General features: G+C 44.1%; 1 protein-coding gene across 1 annotated transcript in view; it reads left to right on the top strand.

Annotated features, from left to right (window-relative positions):
* Positions 1-26,191, top strand: part of myo1ha (myosin IHa) — a 64,545-nt gene that overhangs the window by 20,908 nt on the left and 17,446 nt on the right. The window contains exons 11-23 of the mRNA XM_060843931.1: positions 115-220; positions 3,283-3,363; positions 5,146-5,237; positions 9,374-9,468; positions 10,137-10,183; positions 12,211-12,291; positions 14,038-14,143; positions 15,388-15,505; positions 16,588-16,701; positions 19,964-20,040; positions 22,462-22,530; positions 23,111-23,195; positions 25,239-25,401. Of these exons, the coding sequence (XP_060699914.1) occupies positions 115-220; positions 3,283-3,363; positions 5,146-5,237; positions 9,374-9,468; positions 10,137-10,183; positions 12,211-12,291; positions 14,038-14,143; positions 15,388-15,505; positions 16,588-16,701; positions 19,964-20,040; positions 22,462-22,530; positions 23,111-23,195; positions 25,239-25,401 (1,234 nt within the window). The remainder of the gene's footprint in view (positions 1-114; positions 221-3,282; positions 3,364-5,145; positions 5,238-9,373; positions 9,469-10,136; positions 10,184-12,210; positions 12,292-14,037; positions 14,144-15,387; positions 15,506-16,587; positions 16,702-19,963; positions 20,041-22,461; positions 22,531-23,110; positions 23,196-25,238; positions 25,402-26,191) is intronic.

Below are 26,191 nucleotides of genomic sequence, written 5' to 3'. Positions count from 1 at the left end.
CAGACCAGGAAAGAGTATCACAAAATCATACAGGGGAGGGGGGGAGGACATCAATGAAATACCGACTCCTCTCCTGGATATTTTTAATCAAGTGAATGACCTCCCTCTCTCTAGTTTTGAACAGTTCTGCATAAATTACTGTAATGAGAAGCTCCAGCAGCTGCTGATTGAGTTGACACTGAAGTCGGAACAGGAGGAATATGGAACTGAAGGAATCCAGGTACAGTCTATTCTGCAAGTGTCACTTTAACCTCATACAACACCGTGAGTTCAAATCCTTCATTGCTCACTGTCAAGAGCTGAAAATGTGTTGCTGGTAAAACACAGCAGGTCAGGCAGCATCCAAGGAGCAGGAGAATCGACATTTCGGGCATGAGCCCTTCTTCAGGATTCCTGAATAAAGGCTCATGCCCGAAACGTCGATTCTCCTGCTCCTTGGATGCTGCCTGACCTGCTGCACTTTTCCAGCAACACATTTTCAGCTCTGATCTCCAGCATTTGCAGTCTTCACTTTCTCCTCACTGTCAAGAGTGTCCTTTTAGATCAAGTTGGCTTCAGAGCTCATGATGAATTTCGATTGTTGTTTACTCCTGAATGTTAACGTATGATAACCACTTCCTTAATTATTCTTGAAAGTATGTCGTGTAATGTTTTATAATAATAGCAACAATTTTATTGGAATTAATGCTTGGGGAAAACTTGCATATAACAGATCTAATAAACGCAAAAAAAAGGGCAATCCAAAACCAATTTTTATTTATACAGCACCGTGAACATGAAAGAACATTCTGAGATGTTAATTGAATAAGACTTGACACATTAAAATAAGGCAACATTAGGACAGGGATTGCTCAATATTTTAAATCCATTCTCAGGATATTACTGACTGAGCCAATATGTAATGCCCATCCTTAAATGCTCTTGAGAGTATGATAAACAGTTACCTTCTTGAATCATTGCGGTCCTTGAGATTAGGCACACCACTTAGAGAGGGAGTTGGTGAATTTCAACTCAGTGACAATGAAGCAATGGTGATGTAGTTCCAAGTCAGGATGGTGAGTGGCTTGGAGGTGAATATGTAAGTGATACTGTTCCCATGTATCTCCTGCTATTCTCGTTCTAGATGGTAGAGGTCACAGGTTTCGAAGGTGCTGTCAAGAGAGCCTCGGGGAATTGTCTCCAATGCTTTCTACCATTGCCACAGTGCATTGGCAGTGAAGGGAGTGGATGTCGAAGGTAGTGGATGTGGTGCCAATCAAGCTGACTGTTTCATTCTGGATGGTGTCAAGCTTCTTGGAACTGCATCCATCCAGAGCAGGGAGTGGAGAATATTTCATCACACTTGTGCATTGTAGCTGGTGACAGACTATAAGTTACTTCCCACAAAATTCCTAACTTCTGACCCACTTTTGCAGTCACTGCGTCTGTATGTTTAGTGCAGTTCAGGCTTTGGCCAATGATAACACTCAAGACGTTGATAGAGGACCTTAAAGGAGGACAGAGATGTCGAGAAGGTGCCCACACCCTCTACATGATTCATTCGATTATATATTAAGCTGTGTGGGAACGGAAAGTCCCAAACATTATTTGTGACAAAATGATGTTATCAGGGCAGCAATGTAGGTCTTGTTGTCCTGTTTCCTTTCTGAACATTGTGAGCTGGGTGGAGAGGGCTCTTGTCGAACAGTGGTAGTGTCCTTACCACTGAGCCAGGAGTCCTAGGTATGTTATTAAATATAGGGATTAGGTGGCTGTATTGGAAAGGCATTGTTATTAATTTAGTTCTTCTTTATTGAGAGTGGTGTCTGGACAAGTGAGAGGCATCAACGAGTAGAAGGTTCACTAGGATGATCTCTGGTGCAGTGCAATTGTCTCATTAGTGAAGATTACACAGGTTGGCACTCTACTCACTAGAAGTGAGAGGTGATCTCATTGAAATATACAGGATTCTTAAGGGGCTTGAAGGGGTCAATGTTGAGAGGATGTTTTTCCTCATGGGAGAGTCTAGGACCAGAGGGTATAGTCTCAGAATAAAGGGGCACCAATTTAGACTGAGATGAGGAGGAGGAATTTCTTCTGTCAGAGTGTTGTGAATCTTTGAAACTCCTTGCTACAGAGAGCTATGAGGGCAGAGTCCTTCCGCATATTTAAGGCGGATTTAGATTCTTGATCAGTCAGGGAAGCAAGGACTATGAGGAAAGGGCAGGAAAATGGACATGAGGAATGTTGGTTTAGCCATGATCCAATGAATAGTGGAACAGACCCAAGGAGCCGAATGGCATCCTTTTGTTCCTATTTCTAATGGTCTTGTGGAATACTTTGGCAGCAAGTTCCGTGTAAACTGTGTCACTGCACAGAAAGGGACTGTAGTTTGGCAGCAATGAGGAGCATCAGGGGTTGAAGTTTTCAGTTCATCCTTGAGCAGGCTTTTGGGTTTAAATCCAGCCAGGTTGACGGGATGCTGCTATGTCAATTCACAGAGCAAAATACTCCTCAATTCACGATTCACTAGTACTTTGAGCTCAGGGGAGATAACCAGGATGGTCAGTGTGAAACAGTAGGAGTGTCACTTTGCAGCAACATCTTGTGAGATTGGGTTTAGTCAAAGGGAGATTGACCCTCCATCCAGCTCCTGTGATAGCTCACAGCTGAGTACTCAGGGATAACACTGGAAAAATGTTGCCTCACTTTATTTAAAAAGTGTAAAGAAACCACTCACATTGTAGAACAAAATTAACGTCACTGAAGGCCTCCTTAAAAATGAAAGGCAAAAGAAAATAACTTTGATGTTTTCTTCTGAACCCACCCGAGGGTTCTTGTACATTCAATGACTGATTTATTTCCCAGTTCCAATTTTTCCTTAAGAGTAGATGGAGGAGAGGGGGATGGGCACACATTCCTCTCTGAGATGTATCTATGCTCAATGCTAACCATGTGACTTCAATGCCAGCGATGAATCCAAGTCATGTTCTTCCAATGGTACAAAACAACCATTTATTAAACTGCTTCAGAGCCAGCAGTCTGGCCCAGAAACATTCACCAGTCAGCACAATGCCTGAAAGAGAGGTGGAAACACTATTCAGTGGTAACTTTCAAGAGGAAGTTGGTTAAATACTTGAAGAGAAAAACAAAACTGGCAAAACGATGGGGAAAGAGCAGGGAGTGGGACTTCTGAAAACTCTTCCAAAGAACTAGCACAAACATGATGGGTCAAATGGCCTCCTTTTCCCCTCATTCTATGATCTGGCGTCTGTCTGACTTTGTTCACCCTTGTGTCTGCAGTGGGAGCCAATCCAATACTTCAACAACAAGATCATCTGTGACCTAGTGGAACAAAAGTACAAGGGAATTATCTCCATTCTTGTAAGAAAACAAACTTTTCTCTATATCACGTCATTAGAAATAAGTCACCATCTCTTGTTGCTGCATTCCCATAGCCCATGTCTTCCTTTTAATTCATTCATGGGATGTAGGTGTCACTGGCTAGACTAGCATTTTCCTTAAGAAGGTAACGGTGAGCTTCCTTCTTGAATACCAGTGACTGGCTTGGCTATTTTCTGTGGGCTTTGAGTCACTTATAAACCAGACCAGGTAAGGACAGCAGCTTCATCTCCGTAAAGGACATTAATGAGCCAGGGTGACGGGCTGGCATAAAAAGACATCTGAGCCATGATCTAATTTAAAGATAAAATTGTTTCAAAAAGTTGAATTGCCAATTTAAATTCCTATGTTCTTCCACCAAGATCCTACACTGAAGCATTGACAGAATCAATTGGCTTTATTCCAACATTTGTCTATTATCACCTTCCTTCCTTCTGCAGGCACTGACTCAGAGAGTCATAGAAATGTACAGCACGGAAACAGAGCCATTGGTCCAACTCGTCCGTGCCGATCAGATATCCTAACCTAATCTCGTCCCATTTGCAAGCACTTGATCCATATCCCTCTAAACTCTTCATATTCATATACCCATCCAGATGCCTTTTAATTCTTGTAATTGTACCAGCCTCCACTGCTTCCTCTGACAGCTCATTCCATACACACACCCCCCTCTGCGTGAAAAAATTGCCCCTTAGGTCCCTTTTATATCTTTCCCTTCTCACCCTAAACCTAAGCCTTCTAGTTCTGGACTCCCCCACCCCAGGGAAAAGACTTTGTCTATTTATCCTGTCCATGCCCCTCATGATTTTATAAACCTCTATGAGGTCACTCCCTCACCCTTTGACAGTCCAGGGAAAACAGTCCCAGTCTATTCAGCCTTTCCCTGTGGCTCAAATCCTCCTGGCAACATCCTTGTAAATCTTTTCTGAACCCTTTCAAGTTTCAGAACATCTTTACAATAGGAAGGAGACCAGAATTACACACAACATTCCAAAAGTGGCCTAACCAATGTTCTGTACAGCCTCAATAAGACCTCCCAACTCCTGTACTCAATGCTTTGACCGATAAAGGAAAGCATAAAAATGCCTTCTTCACCATCCTATCTACCAGTGACTCTACTTTCAAGGAGCTATAATCCTGCACTCCAAGGTCTCTTTGTTCAGCAACACTCACGTTAAACTTGGTATTACAAACAGTCGCAATTTCCCTCAGCTTTATGCGTGGGATTCTCCATGTGCGACCTCAGACAGCAGGCTCCTAGACCATAATCACAGCAATGACCTTATCTCCACACACACACCCACACACGTAGTTCACAACGGTGGAGGTGGAGGGTGGGTGCGGGGGGAGGGGTGGGGAGGGGAGAGTGCTGGGGGGCAGGCCCGAAGGCTGAATGGCCTTCACCTGTCCCTGTGTTCTAGAGGGGAGATAAGAAGTAGTTGCTCTTTGTGAAAGGATGACAGAAACAACAATTTCCAAAAGGGAAACAAAGTATGTACAGGGCTATGGGAAAAGGGAAAAAGAGTGGACAAATTGAATAAGTCTGAGAGCCTGTACAGATATACAGGGGAATGGGTTCTAATGTTTACATTCCTTCAATACTAGTCACTGTTGTTACAATGGAATGTGACTTGCAGCAACATCTCTGTTTCTCCCCCTTTGAGCATTCTTCAACTTGCCTGGGTTACCTCAATCGGAGACATTTTTGGCATTTCTGTGTAACGTGCTATTAATTGAGTGACACTGTGTTTCCTTTCTGTTAAGGATGAAGAATGTCTACGACCTGGAGAAGCCACAGACCTTACTTTCCTGGACAGACTAGAGGAGAAAGTGGGAGCTCACCCTCATTTCCTGACGTGGGTATCTGAGGGGCTGTGTCTGAGCCCACAGCTTCCACTGCACCTCTGAGATTACAACTTTTACATCAAGGTTTTTATGGGAAGGGGTGGGGTAAGGGTTATGTTGATAACCAGGAATTGAATACTTTCTTGCCTTTTTTTTATAATTGAGACGTTTGTTGTCATGGAGGTACAGTCCTGGAGAATAGAATGGTGTGTGTGTTGGCAAGCATAAGTTGAGCATGCTCAGATCAGACTGTGCTGAGTGTTGTGCCACAGTCTGGCCTGAGAACGGGAGAAGAGGCCGATCCCCTGACCAGCCAACTTCCATATTGCAAAGCAACGGACGGCTCACAAGGAATAAACTGAGACCCCTCTGAACACTCTGCCCTGAACCATTAACACTTAGCAAGAAGAGGCAATGCTCAGAATGAACAGGGTAGGATTTGAGATCTGAGTCACCCAGTTGCTACTTGCTCCTGTTTTTAAGTTTACCTCACCAAGCTTTCCCAGCTCATTGGGCAAATCGAACCCCATCCAAACCCCATCCATCTTCTTCTACTTTTAGACTCAAACTAGAAAAGGGACCTGATCTGCTTTTGTCTCCTTCCCATTTCCCACATTCCCTCAATATCTATTGAGGTATGGCACAATAGCTCAGAGATTAGCACTGCTGCCTCACAGCGCTAGAAACCCGAGTTTTGATTCTACCCTCAGGTGACTCTCTGTGTGGAATTTGTATGTTCTCCCCTTGTCTGCATGGGTTTCCTCTGGATGCTCCAGTTTCCTCCCACAGTCCAAAGATGTGCAGGTCAGGTGGATTGACCATACTCTGTTGTCCATAGTGTCCAAGGATGTGCAGTCTAGGTGGGCTAGCCATGTTGTTTGCAGGGTTACAGAGATGTGGTGGGTCTGTGTGGTGGGTCTGTTTAGAAGGTAGGTGCAGACTTGATGGGCCAAATGGCCTGCTTCCACACTGTTGAGGTTCTATACTTCTATCTCTGAGTGAATTCAATGAAGTGATGGAGTTTGGAATCCACTTACTTGAATCTAAGCTTTGACCTATTTCTTGGACCTGTGAAGCCATAGACTTTATTTCCATCTGCCCAATCCTAGTCCAGTGGTTAATGACCATGGAGCTATACATTGCACCAGTTAACCATCAGACAGTGCTGGGCATTGGCAACGTGCCCCCATTGTTGGGTATACAATGTTCCTTCTTTGTATCTGACTTAGACCCTTTCTACTTAGCCATTCTATATGCCTAAGTAGAGTTCCAATTTCAATCAGATCCAAAATTTCTGATTAGGAAAGACATCACCATGATCCTTAGAGAAAGAAATTCTTTTTATTATTTTCCCAATCATTCTGGTTGCAGAAATAACCTTGGTGATTTAACTTAAAGATACTTGACAATAACTGATGGGTTTCTATGACTCTTAGAGACACAGTGGACAATACGATATCCATCAGCGTGCTACTGAGCCACCCAGCTCCCCACAGTTTGTCCATTCAGACCCTGGTGCATGCTAGTTTTGCTGACCACAGTGAGGATAGAAGTTGAATAACCAGTTGACCCCAGTGTCCATTCAGCCTGGGAACATGCTGCATATGAGTCAACTCCTATCAAATGTGAAGATGTGCAGGTGACAGTCAAATGTAGAATTGTGGTAAAAACAATGACTGCAGATGCTGGAAACCAGATTCTGGATTAGTGGTGCTGGAAGAGCACAGCAGTTCAGGCAGCCCCAACCCCCCATCACCAAACCATCGTCTCCCAGACCATACAACCCCACCCCCATCACCAAACCAGCATCTCCCAGACCATACAACCCCACCCCCTATCACCAAACCAGCATCTCCCAACCATACAGAACCTCATCACCTCAAGAGATCTCCCACCCACAGCTTCCAACCTCCGGGGACGCCACACTGCCCGGTTCTACCTCCTTCCCAAGATCCACAAGCCTGACTACCCTGGCCGATCCATTGTCTCAGCATGCTCCTGTCCCACTGAACTCATCTCTACCTACCTCGACACTGTCCTATTCCCCCATAGTCCAGGAACTCCCCACATACGTTCGACACACCACCCATGCCCCCCATCTCCTCCAAGACGTCCGTTTCCCCCGCCCTCAACGCCTCATCTTCACCAAGAATATCCAATCCCTCTACACCTCAATCCGCCATGACCACGGCCTCCAAGCTATTCGTTTCTTTCTCTCCAGACATCCCCAACAGTATCCTTCCACCGACACTCTCATTCGTTTGGCCGAACTGGTCCTCACCCTTAACAATTTCTTCTTTGAATCCTCCCGCTTCCTCCAAACCAAAGGGGTAGCCATGGGCACACGTATGAGCCCCAGCTATGCCTGTCTCTTTGTTTGCTACGTAGAACAGTTGATCTTCCGTAATTACACCGGCACCACTCCCCACCTCTTCCTCCGCTACATTGATGACTGCATTGGCGCCACCTTGTGCTCCCGCAAGGAGGTTGAGCAATTCATCAACTTCACAAACACATTCCACCCTGACCTTAAATTTACCTGAACCATCTCTGACACCTCCCTCCCCTTCCTGCACCTCTCCATCTCCATTAATGACAACCGACTTGACCCTGACATTTTTTTACAAACCCACCAACTCCCACAGCTACCTGGATTACACCTCTTCCCAGCCTACCTCTTGTAAAAATGCCATCCCGTATTTCCAATTCCTCCGCCTCCACCGCAACTGCTCCCAGGAGGACCGGTTCCACCACAGAACACACCAGATGGCCTCCTTCTTTAGAGACCGCAATTTCCCTTCCCACGTGGTTAAAGATGTCCTCCCACTCATCTCGTCCACATCCCGCACCTCTGCCCTCAGACCCCACCCCTCCAACCGTAACAAGGACAGAATGCCCCTGGTGCTCACCTTCCATCCTCCCAACCTTCGCATAAACCAAATCATCCGCCGACATTTCCGCCACCTCCAAAAAGACCCCACCACCAGGGATATATTTCCTTCCCCACCCCTTTCAGCCTTCCGCAATGCCCGTTCCCTCCGTGACTACCTGCTCAGGTCCACGCCCCCCTAAAACCCACCCTCCCATCCTGGCACCTTCCCCTGCCACTGCAGGAACTGTAAAACCTGCGCCCACACCTCCTCCCTCACCTCCATCCAAGGCCCTCAAGGAGCCTTCCACATCCATCAAAGTTTTACCTGCACATCCACTAATATCATTTATTGTATCCATTGCTCCCAATGCGGTCTCCTCTACATTGAGGAGACTGGGCACCTCCTAGCAGAGCACTTTAGAGAACATCTCCGGGACACCCGCACCAATCAACCACACTGCCCTGTGGCCCAACATTTCAACTCCCCCTCCCACTCTGCCGAGGACATGGAGGTCCTGGGCCTCCTTCACCGCCGCTCCCTCACCACCAGACGCCTGGAGGAATAACGCCTCATCTTCCGCCTCGGAACACTTCAACCCCAGGGCATCAATGTGGACTTCAATAGTTTCCTCATTTCCCCTTCTCCCACCTCACCCTAGCACTGTCCCCATGACTTGTCCGGACCTGTTCCTACCTTCCTATCTCCTTTTCCACCTATCCACTCCACCCTCTCCTCCCTGACCTATCACCTTCCTCCCCGCCCCCACTCACCCATTGTACTCTATGCTACTTTCTCCCCACCCCCACCCTCCTCTAGCTTATCTCTCCACGATTCAGGCTCACTGCCTTTATTCCTGATGAAGGGCTTTTGCCCGAAACGTCAATTTCGCTGTTCCTTGGATGCTGCCTGAACTGCTGTGCTCTTCCAGCACCACTAATCCAAAATGTAGAATTGTGTTGAATTTTGACACATTAGAGTCAGATAGTCTCCTGCCCCTCCCTGTCGGAATTATACATGGTTAGGTAGTGAAGAGCTGCTGGTGCCTATGGGATTGTGTGAGGAGCATTAGATCAGGAGAAGGAGGGAGAAAGTGAAGAAATGTGCGGAGATGCCAAATTAACTTTATTTTAGCTGAGGAAAGGAAATGCAACATTCACTTCTAAGCCTGAAGGGCATTTAAATTTTCATGGATCTAACCAGATGATTGACTTCAACGAGGGTATATAAAGACTTTAACCCAATGAGGGTCATCGGTTCTCCACTCTGCCTTGCAGACACAAGTTGGCAGATCAGAAGACCAGGAAGACCATGTGTCGTGGTGACTTCAGGCTGCTACACTATGCGGGAGAAGTCACATATAACGTTGTAGGTGAGTGAGGGGCCATAGACTAGGAGCAGGCTCATAACTGGTGGCCATTCCTAACCTACATGTAAAACCTTAAGACAACAGGAACATACTGCAAATGCTAGAGGTCTGAAGTGAGAATGGAAAGTGCTGGAGAAACCCAGCAGACCTGGCAGCAGAGAAACAGAGTTACCATTTCAACTCCGATGTGACTGCTTTGCAATGGTTTTAATGAAGAATCATATTGTACTCCATGGTAACTCTGTTTTTCTCTCTCCATAGATGCTGCCAGGCCTCTTGAGTTTCTCCAGCACTTACTGTTTTTAAATCTGTACCCATTCTTGTATATAACACTGGCATCACTAACACTTTACCACAGAAGTGCCGGCTCAGAGTGAATAATGATACTTGTTACTAATTTAATTGCATCCTTCTATCTGAAGATTGCAAGTGTTGTTAAAAGGTCTGGAAGTTCACATGCTGCCAAGTCCTGTGCTCACCAGACAGGGGTCTCACTACAGTATTGTTTATTCAAATAGTGGGGTCACTTCCTTGTTTCGTTGGGAGAAAAGACATTGCGTGACTTTTCAATATTGGAGAACGTTCCTTTATTAAACAGTTTGTGATGGCAAACTTTGTACCTCTTAATGTTCTATAAAGGTATAATTCTGTTTTATTTGTCCTTCATCTAGGATTTCTTGATAAGAACAATGATCTCCTGTACAGGAATCTCAAAGAGGTAAGCATCAGCTTAGGAAAGGCAGTTTCGGGCTGCCCTCCTTAAAGGCGATGTGTGACTGTGGAGACAGAAATCATTGATGATGAGAAACTCTGACCGTACTCAACAATTCCATATCAAGAGCATTCCTCAATGCCATTGAAGTAACTGTTGTGACCTTGACTTAACATCCAATGGCAGCGCTAACCAGCTAGATGATAATCTGTGTGGGTCGCTGTTGACGTGATGGACACATAGGGATAGTTAGCTGAGCTGCTGCATGTCGAATCCTGTGATCTAACGCGGCAAACCATTCCAAAAGAGGAGAAATGAATCTAAATGTAAAATACCTTGTATCACCAAGCATTTATTTATAAGGAATATTGATCAATGTCACTGAAGGCCCAGTATTCATGGAGCAGAGTAAAGAATAAGTTATAAAACAAGATAACTCAGAAAAATTCCCACATGGTGGAACAAACTTGAAGCTTTAACAACTGAAAATTGAAAGGATATTGAAGGATCTCCATTCATGTTATAGCCAATTTTAGGTGATTTTACAAGTTCTATTTTAATAGATTTTTTCATGATTTAAATTCTCAGGGTCAGACACACCAACATTTCTTACAGATGTGGTTTAAGTGAAGGAATCTGGTTGCAAGGGATAATCAGCCAAAACAGATACAAAAACAGAAATTGCTGGAAAAGCTCAGCAGGTCTGGTAGCATCTGTGGAGAGAATTCAAAGTTAACATTTCAGGTCCAGTGATCCTTCCTCAAAATAGATAACTGGCTGTGACTTATGCAGGCAATTGTCTTTCAGACCTTGACTTGTGCATCTGCCCATTCTAAGCAATTTCCTGCTAGGCCTCAGTTTTCATACTTTTATATTTTGTTTCTATGTGGGTATTCTAGACCGGACGGTGGGGAGTGAGAAGATGGATGGCTGTGTCTTTGAACCTCACTTTCCCTTCCCTAACTTCTATCTGACTAATTGGCCTGGATTTTGCAGTCACTGGCAAAGTAAAGGCACTTTCCCCTGACCTCGAAGGCAGCAGCTCCCAAAATGACTGACAGTCTCTGCAGCCTGGACTTATCCCCTTCCTCCTTCCTAATATTAGTTTGAATGTGGTGCCAAAATCAAGGGACCTCTAGCTGCCTAACATTAAACAGAATAAATAATGAATCACATCAAAGTATCTTAATGCACAGCAAAAGAGAAAGTTAAAAAAAATTGATTCTCTTCACTGTTTTCAATTTTACAGCTAACAGAATAAATGATTGGAACATACATGTGGGAGTTAGGCCAAAGTTAAACAACAAAAACCAAATTTACAAATATTTTTAAAAACATATGTAATTTCTTATTACAGAGAAAGTTGATATTCAAAAAATGTAAAACTATTCTTTTGAAGTAAGTAAGGTTGTTAAACAGTATTTATGAGCTTAGCAAGTTGCTAATATCCCAGTTACATCTCATTCAACAATTTGTAACTTTTTCACAAGTTTTCTGGGTAGAAATAAGACCAATAGAGTGAAAGTCCTTGTCAGCTCAGTGAGAACACACTGATTATAGTCTGAGGAAACACAGCATAAATCCTTTCAAGAAACTTAGAATCACAGGCTGTAACTTCTGGATTTCCCCATTGTAATGTGCAGATTCGCAAATTTAGTGTTAGTTGCTGTCATACATTTTATATCTCCAGAGCGGTGCAGAGATGACACCAGTTTGTTTATGTTTAACAGATTCCATTCGCAGGAGTTTAAAATGTTACAGCTTTTTGCTTCCAGCAACCTTTATACCAAAACCTAACTAATCAAACACAGTTAGCATCAATAGTAAACAAGTCTATGTTTTCAAATATAGAACAATTGGAAATGACAATTATTAGGCCAATTCCCTGCCATTTGGCCCCAACCCCCATCACTCAATGGATAGCCTGCACTTATAGACTTTTTAAACTCTTTTTATCGAACTTGTTTCATACAAAAATTGACATTGTATCAAACATGTGAATATGTGACTGGCAACTCTGTCTCTTTGTACAGGTCATGTGTGATTCCACAAACTTCATAGTTAAAAACTGTTTCACTTCAAACGAATTAGATACCAAGAAAAGACCTGAGACAGTGAGTATTTGCTGTTGCTGTCTATTTAAATCATGATTAGCTCTGAATAACATTCCTGTGTTTTTGTACCTCGCCAAAGCCAGCTCAGCAATGTCTTGTTAATAGATTATTTTCTATTCATTTTTGTTTTTGACTAATTTTATCCAGTTTCTTTGCTGAAGGAGTTGTGTGCTGAAAATGTGTTGCTGGTTAAAGTACAGCAGGTAAGGCAGCATCCAAGGAACAGGAAATTCGACGTTTCGGGCACAAGCCCTTCATCAGGAATCAAGCCTTCCTTGAAGAAGCTCTCTTCCTCCCTCTACAAGGCCTTCCTTGAAGGAGTTGTGTGGCAATTCCTCACAAGAGAGCCAAGACTGTCTGTGTATTTTGCGTCTTCACCCATGTTTTCTTCTCTTTGGCGCATTGTGGGAAGGTGTTGAAAGGACTGGCAGCTTACAGTTTATCAATTTATTGAACCATGGTATCATTATTCCTTCCACTGAGTCTGGGAGTGGGATTCGAACCAGTGCTGCTGGTTCAGAGGCAGGGGCTACTCACTGAGGAGCTGCCTCCAATTAACAGAATAAAGATGGCATTATTATAAAACAAGCTAATGTGACGTGTGGGGAAGAACTGCCATTCAGTATTCATATAAAAGGAACAAAAACAGAAATTGCTGGAAAACCTCAGCAGGTCTGGGAGCATCTGTGGAGAGGACTCTGAGGAAAGGTCACTCGACCCAAAACGTTAACTCTGATTTTCTCTCCACAGATGCTGCCAAGCCTGCTGAGCTTTTCCAGCAATTTCTGTGTGTGTTTAAGCATCCACAGTTCTTTCCGTTTTCATGTAAAAGTAACTTCCAGCAGTCATCAGATGAAAACAAGAAAAACCTGCATTTATATAACGCCTTTCACAACCTCCCCATGTTCCAAAAAAGCACCTAGTGGTAATTAAATTGTTTTGGAGCATAGTTCCAGGTGTAATGTAGGAAGTACATTTGCCAATTTGAGCGACACCAGCTCCCATCAACAGCAATGAAGTGGTCTGTTTTAGTAATGCTTGTTAAACAATACTTGTTGGCCAGGATTCCCAGGGGAACATCCCTCCTCTTCTTTGACTAGTATCGTGGAATCCTTTTATGACAATCTGAGAGGGTGTGATCTCTGTTTAACATTGCGTCTCTCAGTCCTGTGTTGTTGGAGCAGCCACCTGGATTGCCTGCACAATTTCTGGGATAGGGTTCAACCCCATATTCTCTGACTCCAAGAAAACAGTCCTACCATCAGAATGAGACAATGCTGCATGAAGTTTCTCTCCCTAATCCAAGGGCCCTGAGATCAATTGTCATACCTGCGCTGTTACCCAGCTTAAGATCAGTTAGTTTAGCACAGAGAATCCTGCTGGACTGTGTGGCTCTTAACATTCTGTCCATTGACACACCCAGAGAATTGAATATCATTGTGAAGTCATTTGAATAATACAGGCCTATTGCCGACAAACGTATTGATCTGCACATTAAGAGCTGCCATAGTTTGTGGTGAAATATTTACGCTTTATTAAATATTGCTCATCTTTGTAATTCTAGAAGGAGCTACAGCCCACTTTCATTAAACATAGTTACTGGATACAACAACTGTAGACAATGTGTTTATTTACAAAGTGTTACAAAGAAAAATCTGATGTGAGCTGCCAAATTGAACACAAGATATTCAGAGCCCCGGGCTCTGACTCACTGTGCATTCCTGCAACTGTTTTTTTCTCCAATAGGTGGCCACACAGTTCAGGTACAGCTTGATGGGTCTGATTGACATCCTGATGTCAAAGGTGCCTTCGTATGTCAGATGTATCAAGCCGAATGATGCCAAGCAGCCAGGTAAGCCTCAGACTTTGCACCAGCGTGTTGAATATTGCTGAACGCCAATTGGTTCACTACTAGAATTTAATCAAAGCACACTTTATTCGTACAACATAGTTAATATACAAACAAAAGGAAGAATTGGCATAACTTTATTGAAATACTCAACAAAATAAATGCACTTCAGTTCTGGTTCTTCCGTGCTGCCTCTCTCTAGTCCAGAAGAAAGAAACAATCTGCCCCTTCTGATTTTTAAGAGGAAGCTCCTCTCCCTAAGGCTTCATTCTGGCAGCTGGGACCTCAAGCTTTTTACCCAGCAGCCAGCAGAAAAACCTTCATCAAACTGAGAGCTAAAACTAATAACCTTCCTGGGTCTGTGTAAGCCCTCACCTCGCCGACTCTTTCATCTCATATTTTGAAAAAAACACCCTGAGAGAACTCAAAAACCATTTACCAACTGAAGGAGACATTCCAGCACACACTCTGCAAGAGAAGTAGAATAGAACACATCTCTTAAAGGCACAGTACCATCACAAAAGGATTCATTTTGTGGCCAATTCTGGGCAATTAAGGATGGGCAATAGAAGCAGACCTTGCCAGCAACACAAATACCCCATAGTGAATTTTTAAAGTTGTTCAAGTTGTAAGTTTGCTCGCTGATTTGGGTGTGTTCTCAGACATTTCGTCACCACATTAGGTAACATCATCAGTGAGCATCCAATGAAACATTGGTGTTCTGTCTCCTTGCTATTTATCTGTCTTGGTTTGTCGTGGTGAGTGAAATCATTTCCAGTTCTGTTTCTGAGAGTTTGGTAAATTAATCCAAATTGATATGTATGTTAATGGAGTTCTGGTTGAATGCCAGGCCTCGAGGAATTCCCATGCATGTATTTGTTTAGCCTTGAGGCCTGGCATTGAAATGGGAACCCTATTAACAAACATATCGATTTGGACCCCATTTACCAACCTCACAGAAACAGAACCGAAAATGGTGTCACCCACCACAACAAACCAAGACAGATAAATAGCAAGTGGGACAGAACAACACCAGCGCTTCACCAGAGGCTCACTGATGATGTCACCTAGCATGGAGACGAAATGTCTGAGAACAAACCCACCAGCTCAGCGAATAAACCTACAACCTGGTTCACGACCTGAGCTACAAATCTTTTCCAAAATCCTCAAAAAATAGTTTTTTTAAGTACAGAGGTTTGCTACTGACAAAATGAATTTATTCTCCTGTCTTGTCCGTCTCTTTGCAGGTAGATTTGACGACATGCTTGTGAGACATCAGGTGAAGTACCTGGGTCTCATGGAACACCTGCGTGTGAGGCGAGCGGGCTTCGCTTACCGCAGGAAGTTTGATGCTTTTTTGAAAAGGTGAAGAGATATGTCCAATGGATGTAGCTGTTCTATTGACCACTTCAAAGACAAAGAAACTTTTTTTTCCAGGCTACACAACTGAAGCAAACAGAGTCAAATTCTCCTTCCAGTGTTCATCCAGTACCAGCTCTTACTGGGTATTGATGGCCTGGTGGACGGCCAACCTCCAGTACTTCACCCAATTGGCTACTTTTCCTCTGAATGAGTGAGGGCCAGAGGAGGTCCAACCTTGGCAGTGCCACCCTATTCTCACTTGATGTCCACACAGGCACTGCCCAATGAATTGCAGCAGTGGCAGTGGGAAGCCTGGCCAATTTTCTCCCTTTTATTCACCGGGGGCTCTGAGGCCAACATGAACCCAGTTTCACCCTGGCTGAAAGACAAATCAGACTGGGAGTAACTCAGCAGAGAATAGGACCTTGTTTCAAGATGACCCAGCCACAAACTTCTCAATGAACATAGGCATTGGACAAACTAGTCAAGTATCAGGTATGCCCTCTGCAATGATCCAATAGCACAGAAAGAAATGGAATGTGGATCTGTACTGAGGTACAGACTGGTTTTAAACATAACACCCCAAGTTGCTTCAGGATATTTGGCTCTAACTAGCGACCGATAATCCCTTTACAGCTACTGCCCCGATTGTCTTAATAAATGCCTTTCACTTAAACCTAAGTGGAGTCTGAGGTTTCAACACCTACTATTTGTATTTCCTCACTTTTCTCTCATGGAAAAATCTAGAAAGGGAAAGGAAATCATGTTGCATCTTGGGCAACATCCCACAGCTGGGTAGCCCATTAACCAATATCAATAGGCTCCTGGAGGAGGACATGTGCTGAAGGTATCAGAGAAAGTGGAATAGGATAGATAGTCATGAGATAGAATGGTGTCAGGTAAGTTTCAGGTAGTGACAGGCTCTGGGATAGTCCTCCTGTTTCCCTAATGGATTCAATTGGACAAGTGGACCATCCAGGTGCTGAATAATGCAAAGGGAGGCAAGATAAACAAGGAGACTGACCTCCTTGATATCTTAGAGTTGGCGTTACCCATTCACACATTTCCATCTTCTTTTCTTGTAGGTATAAGTTACTGTGTCCTGACACCTGGCCAAACTGGCATGGACCTGCTTCAGAAGGAGTTGAACGACTGGTGAAATATATCGGCTACAAACAGGAGGAATACAAAATGGGAAGGTACATAAAGAAAACATCATCTACAAATGTCAGAAGTGATATCAGGTTGGCTTTTTATACAGTGACAGAATCAGGGAAGTGATTTCTTTTTAATCTGTCCATAGAATGCAAGTATTGCTGGATGGTCCAGCATTTATTGCCCATTCCTAATTGCCCAGAGGACAGGTAAGAGTCCACATATTGCTTTAGGTCTGGAGTCACATTTAGACCAGACCAGGTAAGGGTGGCCCACCCTAAAGGGCATTAGTGAACCAAATGGATTTATGACATTGACAGTGTTTACCTTTACAGTCGGGTTTTCTTCCAGATTATGATTGAATTCATATTTAATCATCTGTCACGATGAGGTTCAAACCCATGCTTGAAAGGGAGGTGATGGCCTGGTGGTGTTATCGCTGGACTGTCAATACAGAGACCCAGCTGATGTTCTGGGGACCCGGGTTTGAATCCTACCATGGCAGATGGGGACATTTTAATTCAATAAAAATCTGGAATTAAGAGTCCAATAACTTGATTTGATTTGGTTGATATATCAGCACATGCACAAGTACAATGAAAAGCTTTGTTTACGAGCAGTATAGGTAGATCATAGTAAGCAAGGATGTACAGATCAAAAAGACACAGGCATGCAGGTTATATTGCACAGGGCGTGCAGTAGGCAACATCAATGTTAGCAACGTCAGCATTTTTTGAGACTGGAGAGTCCATTCATCAGTCTAAAAATGGCAGGGCAGAAGCTGTTCCTAAAACTGCTTGTGCGTGTGTTCAAGCTTCTGTATCTTCTGCCTGATAGAAGAGGTTATAGGAGAGCATAACCGGGTGGGACGGGTCTTTGATGATGTTGGTAGTCTTTCTGCAGCAGCGAGGCATGCAAATGGAATCCATGGATGTGAGGTTGGCTTCCGTCATGGTCTGGGCTGTGCACACCACCTTCTGTAGTTCCTTACGGTCCTGGGCAGAGCAGTTGTCATTATGCAGCTGGACAATATGCTCTCAATGGTGCATCTGCTGAGGTTAGTGAGGGTCCTTATGGACATGCCAAATTTCCTGAGCCGCCTGAGGAAGAGGAGGTGTTATTGTACCTGCTTGACCGTCGCATCAATGTGGAAAGTCCAGGAGAGGGTATCCTTTATTGTCACTCTGAGAAAGTTGACACTCTCCATCCTCTCACCTTCAGTTCTGTTGATGTAAATAGAGGCATGTTCTCTTCTGAGCATGATGATGAAGCCAATGTCAATTGTTGGAAAAACCCATCTGGCTGACTAATATCCTCTAGGGAAGGAAACTTCTGGATAATGTGTAACTCCAGACTCACAGCAATGTGGTTGAGTCTCAACTATCCCCTGGCATAGGCAAGAAGTGCTTGGCCTAGCGAGCGGCACCTTCATCGCATGAATTAATAAGAAACATTAGCCTGGGGTTCTGAATTACTAGTCCAGTAACATTACTGTGCAGTACTCCTTCCCTTTGATGTATATGGTATTACATGTGATCTATGAAATGAAGACCAGCCATGATTTTATTGAATGGAGCAGTAATTTTGAGGGGACATGTGGACATTCCTGATTACCTTGTTAAATTAACTGTAAAGCCCCTCCCTGAATTACAATGGATGCACAAGTTCTCTGTCTGTGTAGCCGTTGGGTGATGTTGGAGCTGATGAACAATGAGATTTGGAATTTTTTTGCAGGTTCCCTGCCATCTCACCAAGTGGCTGACTCCTCAGCCGTATCTGTTGGACCCCAGCAATGTTGGGCAGGGTATAGAGGGGATGGAGGGTTCAGCCTCACCTGTTCCGCTGGCCCATTGGCCGGCCTCCCATTTAGAATCCTCAGGCTCATCGACCCTTGGCAGCTTCTCCCCCACCTCAAAAAAACCATCATCCCACACTCATTGGCCAACATTGGTTAGGTGGCTTTGGCAGACAGGTGTCTGTGCCCCATCAGAGGGTACTGTCACTGGCAGCCTCTTAATAGTATGGCACCAGTAGAGAGCACCACAGGGGCACCCCAGTGATGGGGCCATCTTCCCTCCATGGAATTATTCAGCACTGTCACTGAGTAGCCAGCAGACCCAATCGCCATGCCCCCAATGAGATCGGCATGGAACAGCTGACAAGAAGATGTAAACTCTTTTCAGGCATCTCTCAAGAGTGATACCCATATCACAAATTGTAGATATTTCAAATTGACCTATTTGGATGCATTACCTCTGGCACCTCTGGTTCAGGTTGGGCCTGAACCCAGACCTCCTACGTCAGAGGCAAGGGCACTACAACTGTGACTTATGAGCCCTACAACCTAAGTCCTACCTGCGTAGAATTAGATGAAGGTATGGCACAGATTCTAGTCAGTCCAGATTCACCAGGCGTCTCCTCCTCACAACCACCTTCAGCTAACACTTCGCTCATCCCCTTCATTTCTCCCTCAGTTACCTCTTCAGTTTTCCCATGGACATTCACCTCAACCCCTCGCGATATCCAGTCTCACAATCAAAGTCCTTTCTGAGACAATACATTTCTCCCAAATTCCCTCTTGCATTTATTAGTAAGCTTCTCATATTTAGAGCCTTAAAACCTGCAAGAAAGCATATGTTGACCTCATCAAATCCTGTCTTTCTCTTCAGATCCTTGGACACCCTTCAGGCCACTTTCTTTCCAAACATAAGAGCAACACACAAGACCATGTCTCAGCTCCTTTCTGAATTAAAAATATTGATAAGAAACAAGTTTTCTTGAACTCCGCATTCCTGTGCCCATATTAAGCTCTAACTCATTTCCATTCCATCATTGGTATTTTTAATTAACCTGTTCAGAGATGTTATTAAACACCTCTGGAGCTGGTGGGACTTGAATCTAGGCATCCTGGCTCTGAGGTAGGGTCACTACCACCGTACCAAAAGATCCGGCCTCATTCCTCTTTCTTTATATTTGGAGATGCAGTTACATACCACCGCACGGTTGTTAATCACTCTAATCACATTATCAATTGAAGTGTAAAAACCCATCAGGAGACGGTGCTATGACAACAAAAGTGAGGAAGGAAGGAGGGGTCAAAATCAGAATGGAGTTAGAGAGAGAAATAAATCTTTCCACCCCCTGCAGTGCCCACCTCTCTCTAAAGACGTTAAGAGTATTGATAGACACCATGTGCTCCCTCTCCGAGGACACCCAGACACGAGTGTAGTCTCAGAAGAGGGGCACTCCATTCCATGATTTGGGTGTTTGATTAAAATGTAACAGGTGTTTCTTTTCACTTTTCAGAACAAAGATATTTATCCGTTTTCCGAAGACGCTATTTGCCACCGAAGATGCGTATCAAGCCAGCAAGAATGCCCTAGGTGTGATTGCAGACCTCTCTGCTCCCTGACTTTCTATCTAACTTTAAAAGTGTATGGGACAATAAATACAACAACATACATTCATAAATTACCTCCAACATCATGAAATGTCTCAAGGTGTTTCACAGGAGCATGAGCGCCACATGGTACTGAGGCACCTCATGTAAGAATCAGTCAGATGAACAAAAACTGAGTTGAGGGTGATTTTATCCTAACCCAGTGAGCATGTTGCAGGCTGGGGGTTGAGTGTGGTGGGTGGAGGATTAGATGTTCGTGGGCATTCAGGCCTCATTTCTGCATGTTCTCCAAACCATTCATTTTGCCTTGTTTGATTGCAGGCATGAGAGAGCCACCCATGCTAGAGATGGGGGGCCTGTTTTAACTGGCAGTGCCACATCTCGATGATGTCATTGGGTTGTCCACACCATTTTAACTGTGGGCCTGATTAACATCTGCAAGGCCATCATTTAGCTTCCAACAGCTGGGTAAGTAAATGCACCAGTAGATTTGCGAGGGGCCCTTACAACAATTTGCACTTACATAGCACCATTATTACAACATCTTCAGGCGCTTCACAAAAGGGTGCACAGACAAAATGGTGTACCAGGCCACTAAAGGCGCTGCAGGAAAACTAAATAAGTGGAACTCGATTTTCTTTTTAATAAGTTTCTTGTTAGGCAGGTGTAGCAGGAACATTATTTTAAAACTTAACAAATCCATTCACATATTCACAACTGAATTCACGTGTCCTTCCACTTTGAATAATTTGTGCATTCGAGCCCATCTACTCAAAGTTTTCGAAGCTCTAGCACACCCACTCACTCATCATTATTCCTCCTGAAATGTGTTTGTTAGCAGGTCATCCTTTAGTCCATCAGTAACTGGTTTTAACCCAGAGACTCATGTGTAAACTCCAGGGGAAGGGGGGCTCCAATATTGTGTGGCATGCAGCAAGGATGAGGATGCATTTGAGTCCTGCTCTCTTTCAAACCCAACCCTCTGCACAGAGACGATATTCTCTCTATAATGAAAGAGGGAACTGAGATCAGCAGTCATCTCTTCAAACCACTGGCAACAGTTGACATTCAAACACCATATATGTTTGAGAAAAACAAGGGATAATGGAACTTGAGCAGACTCATGCAAAAAACCCTCGATAAAATAGAAATTTTTAATTGCCTGGCATTAATTTTCCTCCCTTCATCCAGATTCCTCTTGCTGGGCCCTTTTTAAAATTTATTTTCAGGACCTGGATTTCACTGGCTGGGCCAGTATTTATTGTCCATCCCTAGTTGCCCTTGAGAAGTTGATGATGAGCTACCTTCTTGAACTGCTGCAGTCTGTGTGCTGTAGGAAAAGCAATGCTGTGCTGTTAGGGGAGGACGCTTGAGGAGTTTGACCCAGTGACTTTGAGGAAACGGTGATATATTTCCAGATCAAGATGGTGAGTGGCTTGGAGGATAGCTTGCAGGAGGTGGTGTTCCCATGTATCTGCTGGCATGATGATGAGCAATATTTCAATCTTCCACAACTGAGCCATCGTCGTAGGTATCTTCTCCCTGTTCCATCCCTGCCTCACCCACCCCTGTATCTCTCTAATATAATACATATACAATCCTTATAGAGAGTTGTATAAGTTTTTGCAATTCTGTACACTTAGATTAGATTCCCTACAGTATGGAAACAGGCCCCTTCGGCTCAACAAGTCCACATCGACCCTCCAAAGAGTAGCCCACCCAGACCCATTCCCCACATTTACCTCTGACTAATGCACCTAACACTATAGGCAATTTAGTATGGCCAATTCACCTGACCTGCATATCTTTGGATTGTGGGACGAAACTGGAGCACCAGGAGGAAACCCACGCAGATACGGGGAGAACGTGCACACTCCATGCAGACAGTCACCGAGGCTGGAATCAAACCTGGGTCCCTGGCACTGTGAGGCAGCAGTCTAACCACTGAGCCACCATGCCTCCCTGATTTTCCACCATCATTGCTCTGTCTTCATTCCCCTGGGTACTAAGCTCTGGAATTCCCTTCCTAAAGCTTTCTCTCTCTCTCCTATCCTTTAAGACATTCCTGAAAACCTTCGATCAAGCTTTTGGTCACCAGTCACCAGTACTAGCATCTTCTTTTGTGGCCTGGTACACCATTTTGTCTGTGCACCCTTTTGTGAAGTGCCTTAAGATATTGTAATAATGGTGCTGTGTAAGTGCAAATTGTTGTTGTAAGGCCCCCTCGCAAATCCGCTGGCACGTTTACTTACCCAGCTGTTGGAAGCTAAATGAAGGTAACAGACATTCACTTCCCACTGCCCCATGGCCAAGAATGCAATCGTATGATTAACCGCTGACTGTTTGGCTGTTTGAACTGCTCCTGAATGCTGTCCATCACAATCCACTTTTCTCCCTTTCCCAGTTGCGAAACTCCAGGCTAAATACAGGGGCAAAATTCAAAGGGGCGAGTTTCAGAAACAGAAAAAAGCAGGTAAGAGGGAAAGAATGGGCACCCTGCCATTGCATCCATTTCATTTACCTCTTCATTTTATTACCAGCTGTGTATAAATTCACCTGATGGTTGACACAACAACACCATAAGGCTGTGACATTGATTTTACACCCTATCTGATTTTGCTAGGCCTTAAATGGTTAATAAGCCAGGGTGTAAAATCCTGATTGGTGGTTCTAAGTTCAAATTACCTCCAAGGTTTCTCAACCTATCGATATCTTATGTCGCGGCTTTTTGTAAACGATTTGCATGTTCGGCATCTAATGTCCTACAGTGAGCAATCTCAGGCCCCTGCTGCTCCCTTTTAATTAGAGGAGGGAGACACGATGGATAAGAGATGGGGCAAATTGCAGAGGGACTGTGTTCAGCAACCATGGAAACACTTCCACTTCCCTGTACCGACACTGGAGGGAAATAACGAGAACTATTGATGGACATTTGATGAGTGTATTTGATAAAAGAACAATTGGTCAGATTCTGGGCAACGCAATGATTTAGGGACAAGGAAACGAAGGAAAATGGTCACAGCAGGGTAAGCTGCTCTTGGTGTTTATTCCAGCCATCAAGATTGAGACCTGCTGGAGAGGAATTCAGGCAAGACAGGACGCAGGGAAGAGAGCATGGGCTGTGAAAATCATCAAAAAGTAGGCGGTCTCGTTATGTTTCCCTTTAATGGAATTGGCATGACCAAACTGAGCTCTAACAGTCTCAAGAATCTATGTTTGCTCCACAAAAGTTGCTGGAAAAGCTCAGCAGATCTGGCAGCATCTGTGGAGAGAAAGCAGAGTTACCCGTTTCAAGTTCAGTGACCCTCAGAGGGGTTCTGAGGAAGGGTCACCAGACCTGAAAGGTTAATTCTGTTTTCTCTTCACAGATGCTGGCAGACCTGCTGAGCTTTTCCAGTGACTTCTGTTTCTGTTTCTGATTTTACAGCATCCTCAGTTCTTTTGGTTTTTATGTTCGCTCAATATGTTTTCATCAAATCTCACCGCATCATGGACAGGGCAGTAAAAAAAGCAAAATACTGCAGATGTTGGAAGTCTGAAATAAGTACAGAGCACATTGGAGAAACTCAGTAGGTCTGGCAGCAGATGTGGTGGCAGAAACTGTTAATGTTTTGGGTCTGGTGTAGGAAGAGGTATAGGCCATTCAGCCCCTCGAGCCTGCTCTGCCGTTCAGTGAAATTATGGCCGATCTGCAGCCTGACTCCATGCACTTGCCTTTGACCCATATCCCTTAATCGTCTTACTTAACAAATAATTATATGTTTCAGATTCAAATGTAACAACTGATCCAGCATCCACTGCCATTTGTGGAAGAGAGTTCCACATATCTCCCACCCTTTTTGTATAGAAGTGCTTCTTAATATCCCTCCTGGACAGTCTGGCCCTAATTCTCAGACTATGACCTCTAGTTCTAGAATCCCCCAACCTGTGGAAGTAGTTTATCTATCCTGTTGTTTGCTGTTAATGCCTTGAAGTCTTCAATCAGATAATCCCTTGACATTCCAAATTCTGGAGAAAACAGGCCTACTTTGGATAATCTCTCCTCATAACTTAACCCCTGAAGTCCAGGTATCACTCTCATCAACCTATGTTGTACTCCCTCCAAGGCTAATAAATCCTTCCTAAGGTGTAGTACTCACAATACTCCAAGTGGGGCTCTAACCAGGATTTTGTATAACTGCAGCATAACGTCTGCATCCTTGTATTCTAGTTGTCTAAGTATAAAGGCCAGGATTCCCTTAGCCTGTTTTTCTTAGCTTTTTTTCAGAATGATTATGACAAAGATTAAACTAGACTCAAAAATATTAACTCTGTTTCTCTCTCCACTGATGCTGCCAGAAGTGCTGAATTTCTCCAACATTCTCTGTGTTTGAGGCAGTGAGCTGAGATTTATTGTCTTTAAGCAAAATAATAGAAAATCATCTTCAAGTGTTCCTTAAAACTACTAGTTCAGACCGATATCATTACAGGTCACAAGTTATTGATTAATTGCTAAGATGACTAAAACAAGAAAATAATTATGGGATAAAACATTACAAATAATTATCTTTAAAACAATGTTATAAATTATTATAAATTTACTGGTAGCATGAGAAGATCAACCATTCTAATGTGAACCATTATGATTGGGGCCAAATAAGACAAGGTTTCTCAGTGGTGGAGGGCTGTGGGTTAGTCAACAGCTAACATGCCTGCTCTCATGTAAGGAACATCTCAGCTGCAGAGCCTTGTAGCAGAGATTGACTTTACTATGTCCTGTGCATCTGAGCTGTGTGAAACAGCAGGCTGGTGGGACCACTCAAAGTGGTTAGCACTGCTGCCTCCCAGCGCCAGGACCCGGGTTCAGTTCCCGCCTCGGACAACTGTCTGTGTGGAGTTTGCACATTCTCCCTGTGTCTGCATGGATTTCCTCCCACAATCCAAAAGATGTGCAGGTCAGGTGAATTGGCCCTGCTAAATTGCCCATAGTGTTAGGTGCATTAGTCAGGGATAAGCATAGGGTAGGGGTCTGGATGGGTTACTCTTCGGAGGGTCAGTGTGGACCTGTTGGGCCGAAGGGCCTGTTTCTACACAGTAGGAAATCTAATCTAATCTAATTAAAATGCACTGTCCCTTTAAAGAATACCGTCCCTTTAGGAAATCTTCCTCTAAAATTCTTGCAATTCTGCTTCTTCCCTTCAGATTTATAAAAGGCTTCATGCTCAGAAATCAGCCAGCTTGCCCGGAAAATAAAGATTTCTTGGCTTTTGCTCGGTCAAACTATCTGATGAACCTCAGGAAAAATCTGCCACAGACTGTTCTGGATAAAAAGACATGGCTCAAACCTCCGGCCTACCTGCAGACGGTAGGGAGAGGCTGGGGTGACAGCTTCACGGCAAATGCTTTCCCTTAATTTATGGCATCGTGAGTGTTCATTTATCAGGGGGTGCAGGAGAATCGAGGGTTCATGTCCTACCTCAGGCACAGACTGTGTGTTCACATAACAAGGAAATCTTTCTAACACTTACTTGTCAATGGCAGCTGGTTAAGAGCAGGAGAGATTCCTGGTCTACTGGGATGAAGAGAAAGTTGGAGATGCTGGTCATTGCTATTTGTAATTCCAGGTGACAACATATAGGTAAAAATGTATGTTGCTAGACTCTCTAAGTGAACTGTAACACACCACACCACTGGAAAATCTGTTAGAAAATGAGCAGCAATAGTAGTTTCGTGAGAGATTTTTGATGTGATTCATTTCCCTTTGCAACAAGGTTCTCTCCTATTCTGACAAGTGCATTGATCAGAGCATTGAGTACAGGAGTTGGGAGGTCATGTTGTGGCTGTACAGTATATTGGTTAGGCCACTATTGGAATATTACATTCAATTTTGGTCTCCCTGCTACAGGAAGGATGTTGTGAAACCTGAAAGGGTTCAGAAAAGATTTACAAGCATGTTGCCAGGGTTGGAGGGTTTGACCAATGGGGAGAGGTTGAATAGGCTGGGGCTTTTTCCCTGGAGTGTCGGGGGCTGAGGGGAGACCTTATAGAGGTTTATAAAATCATGAGGGACATCGATAGAGCGAATAGACAAGGTCTTTTCTCTGGGCCGAGGTGGGGGGGGGGGGGGGCAAAACTAGAGGGCATAGGTTTAAGGT

The sequence above is a fragment of the Hemiscyllium ocellatum genome, chromosome 24 (genome assembly GCF_020745735.1).
Source record: "Hemiscyllium ocellatum isolate sHemOce1 chromosome 24, sHemOce1.pat.X.cur, whole genome shotgun sequence".
Taxonomy (NCBI): Eukaryota; Metazoa; Chordata; class Chondrichthyes; order Orectolobiformes; family Hemiscylliidae; genus Hemiscyllium; species Hemiscyllium ocellatum.
The sequence above is the reverse complement of the archived record's forward strand: the minus strand, read 5'-3'. Positions and strand labels throughout refer to the sequence as shown.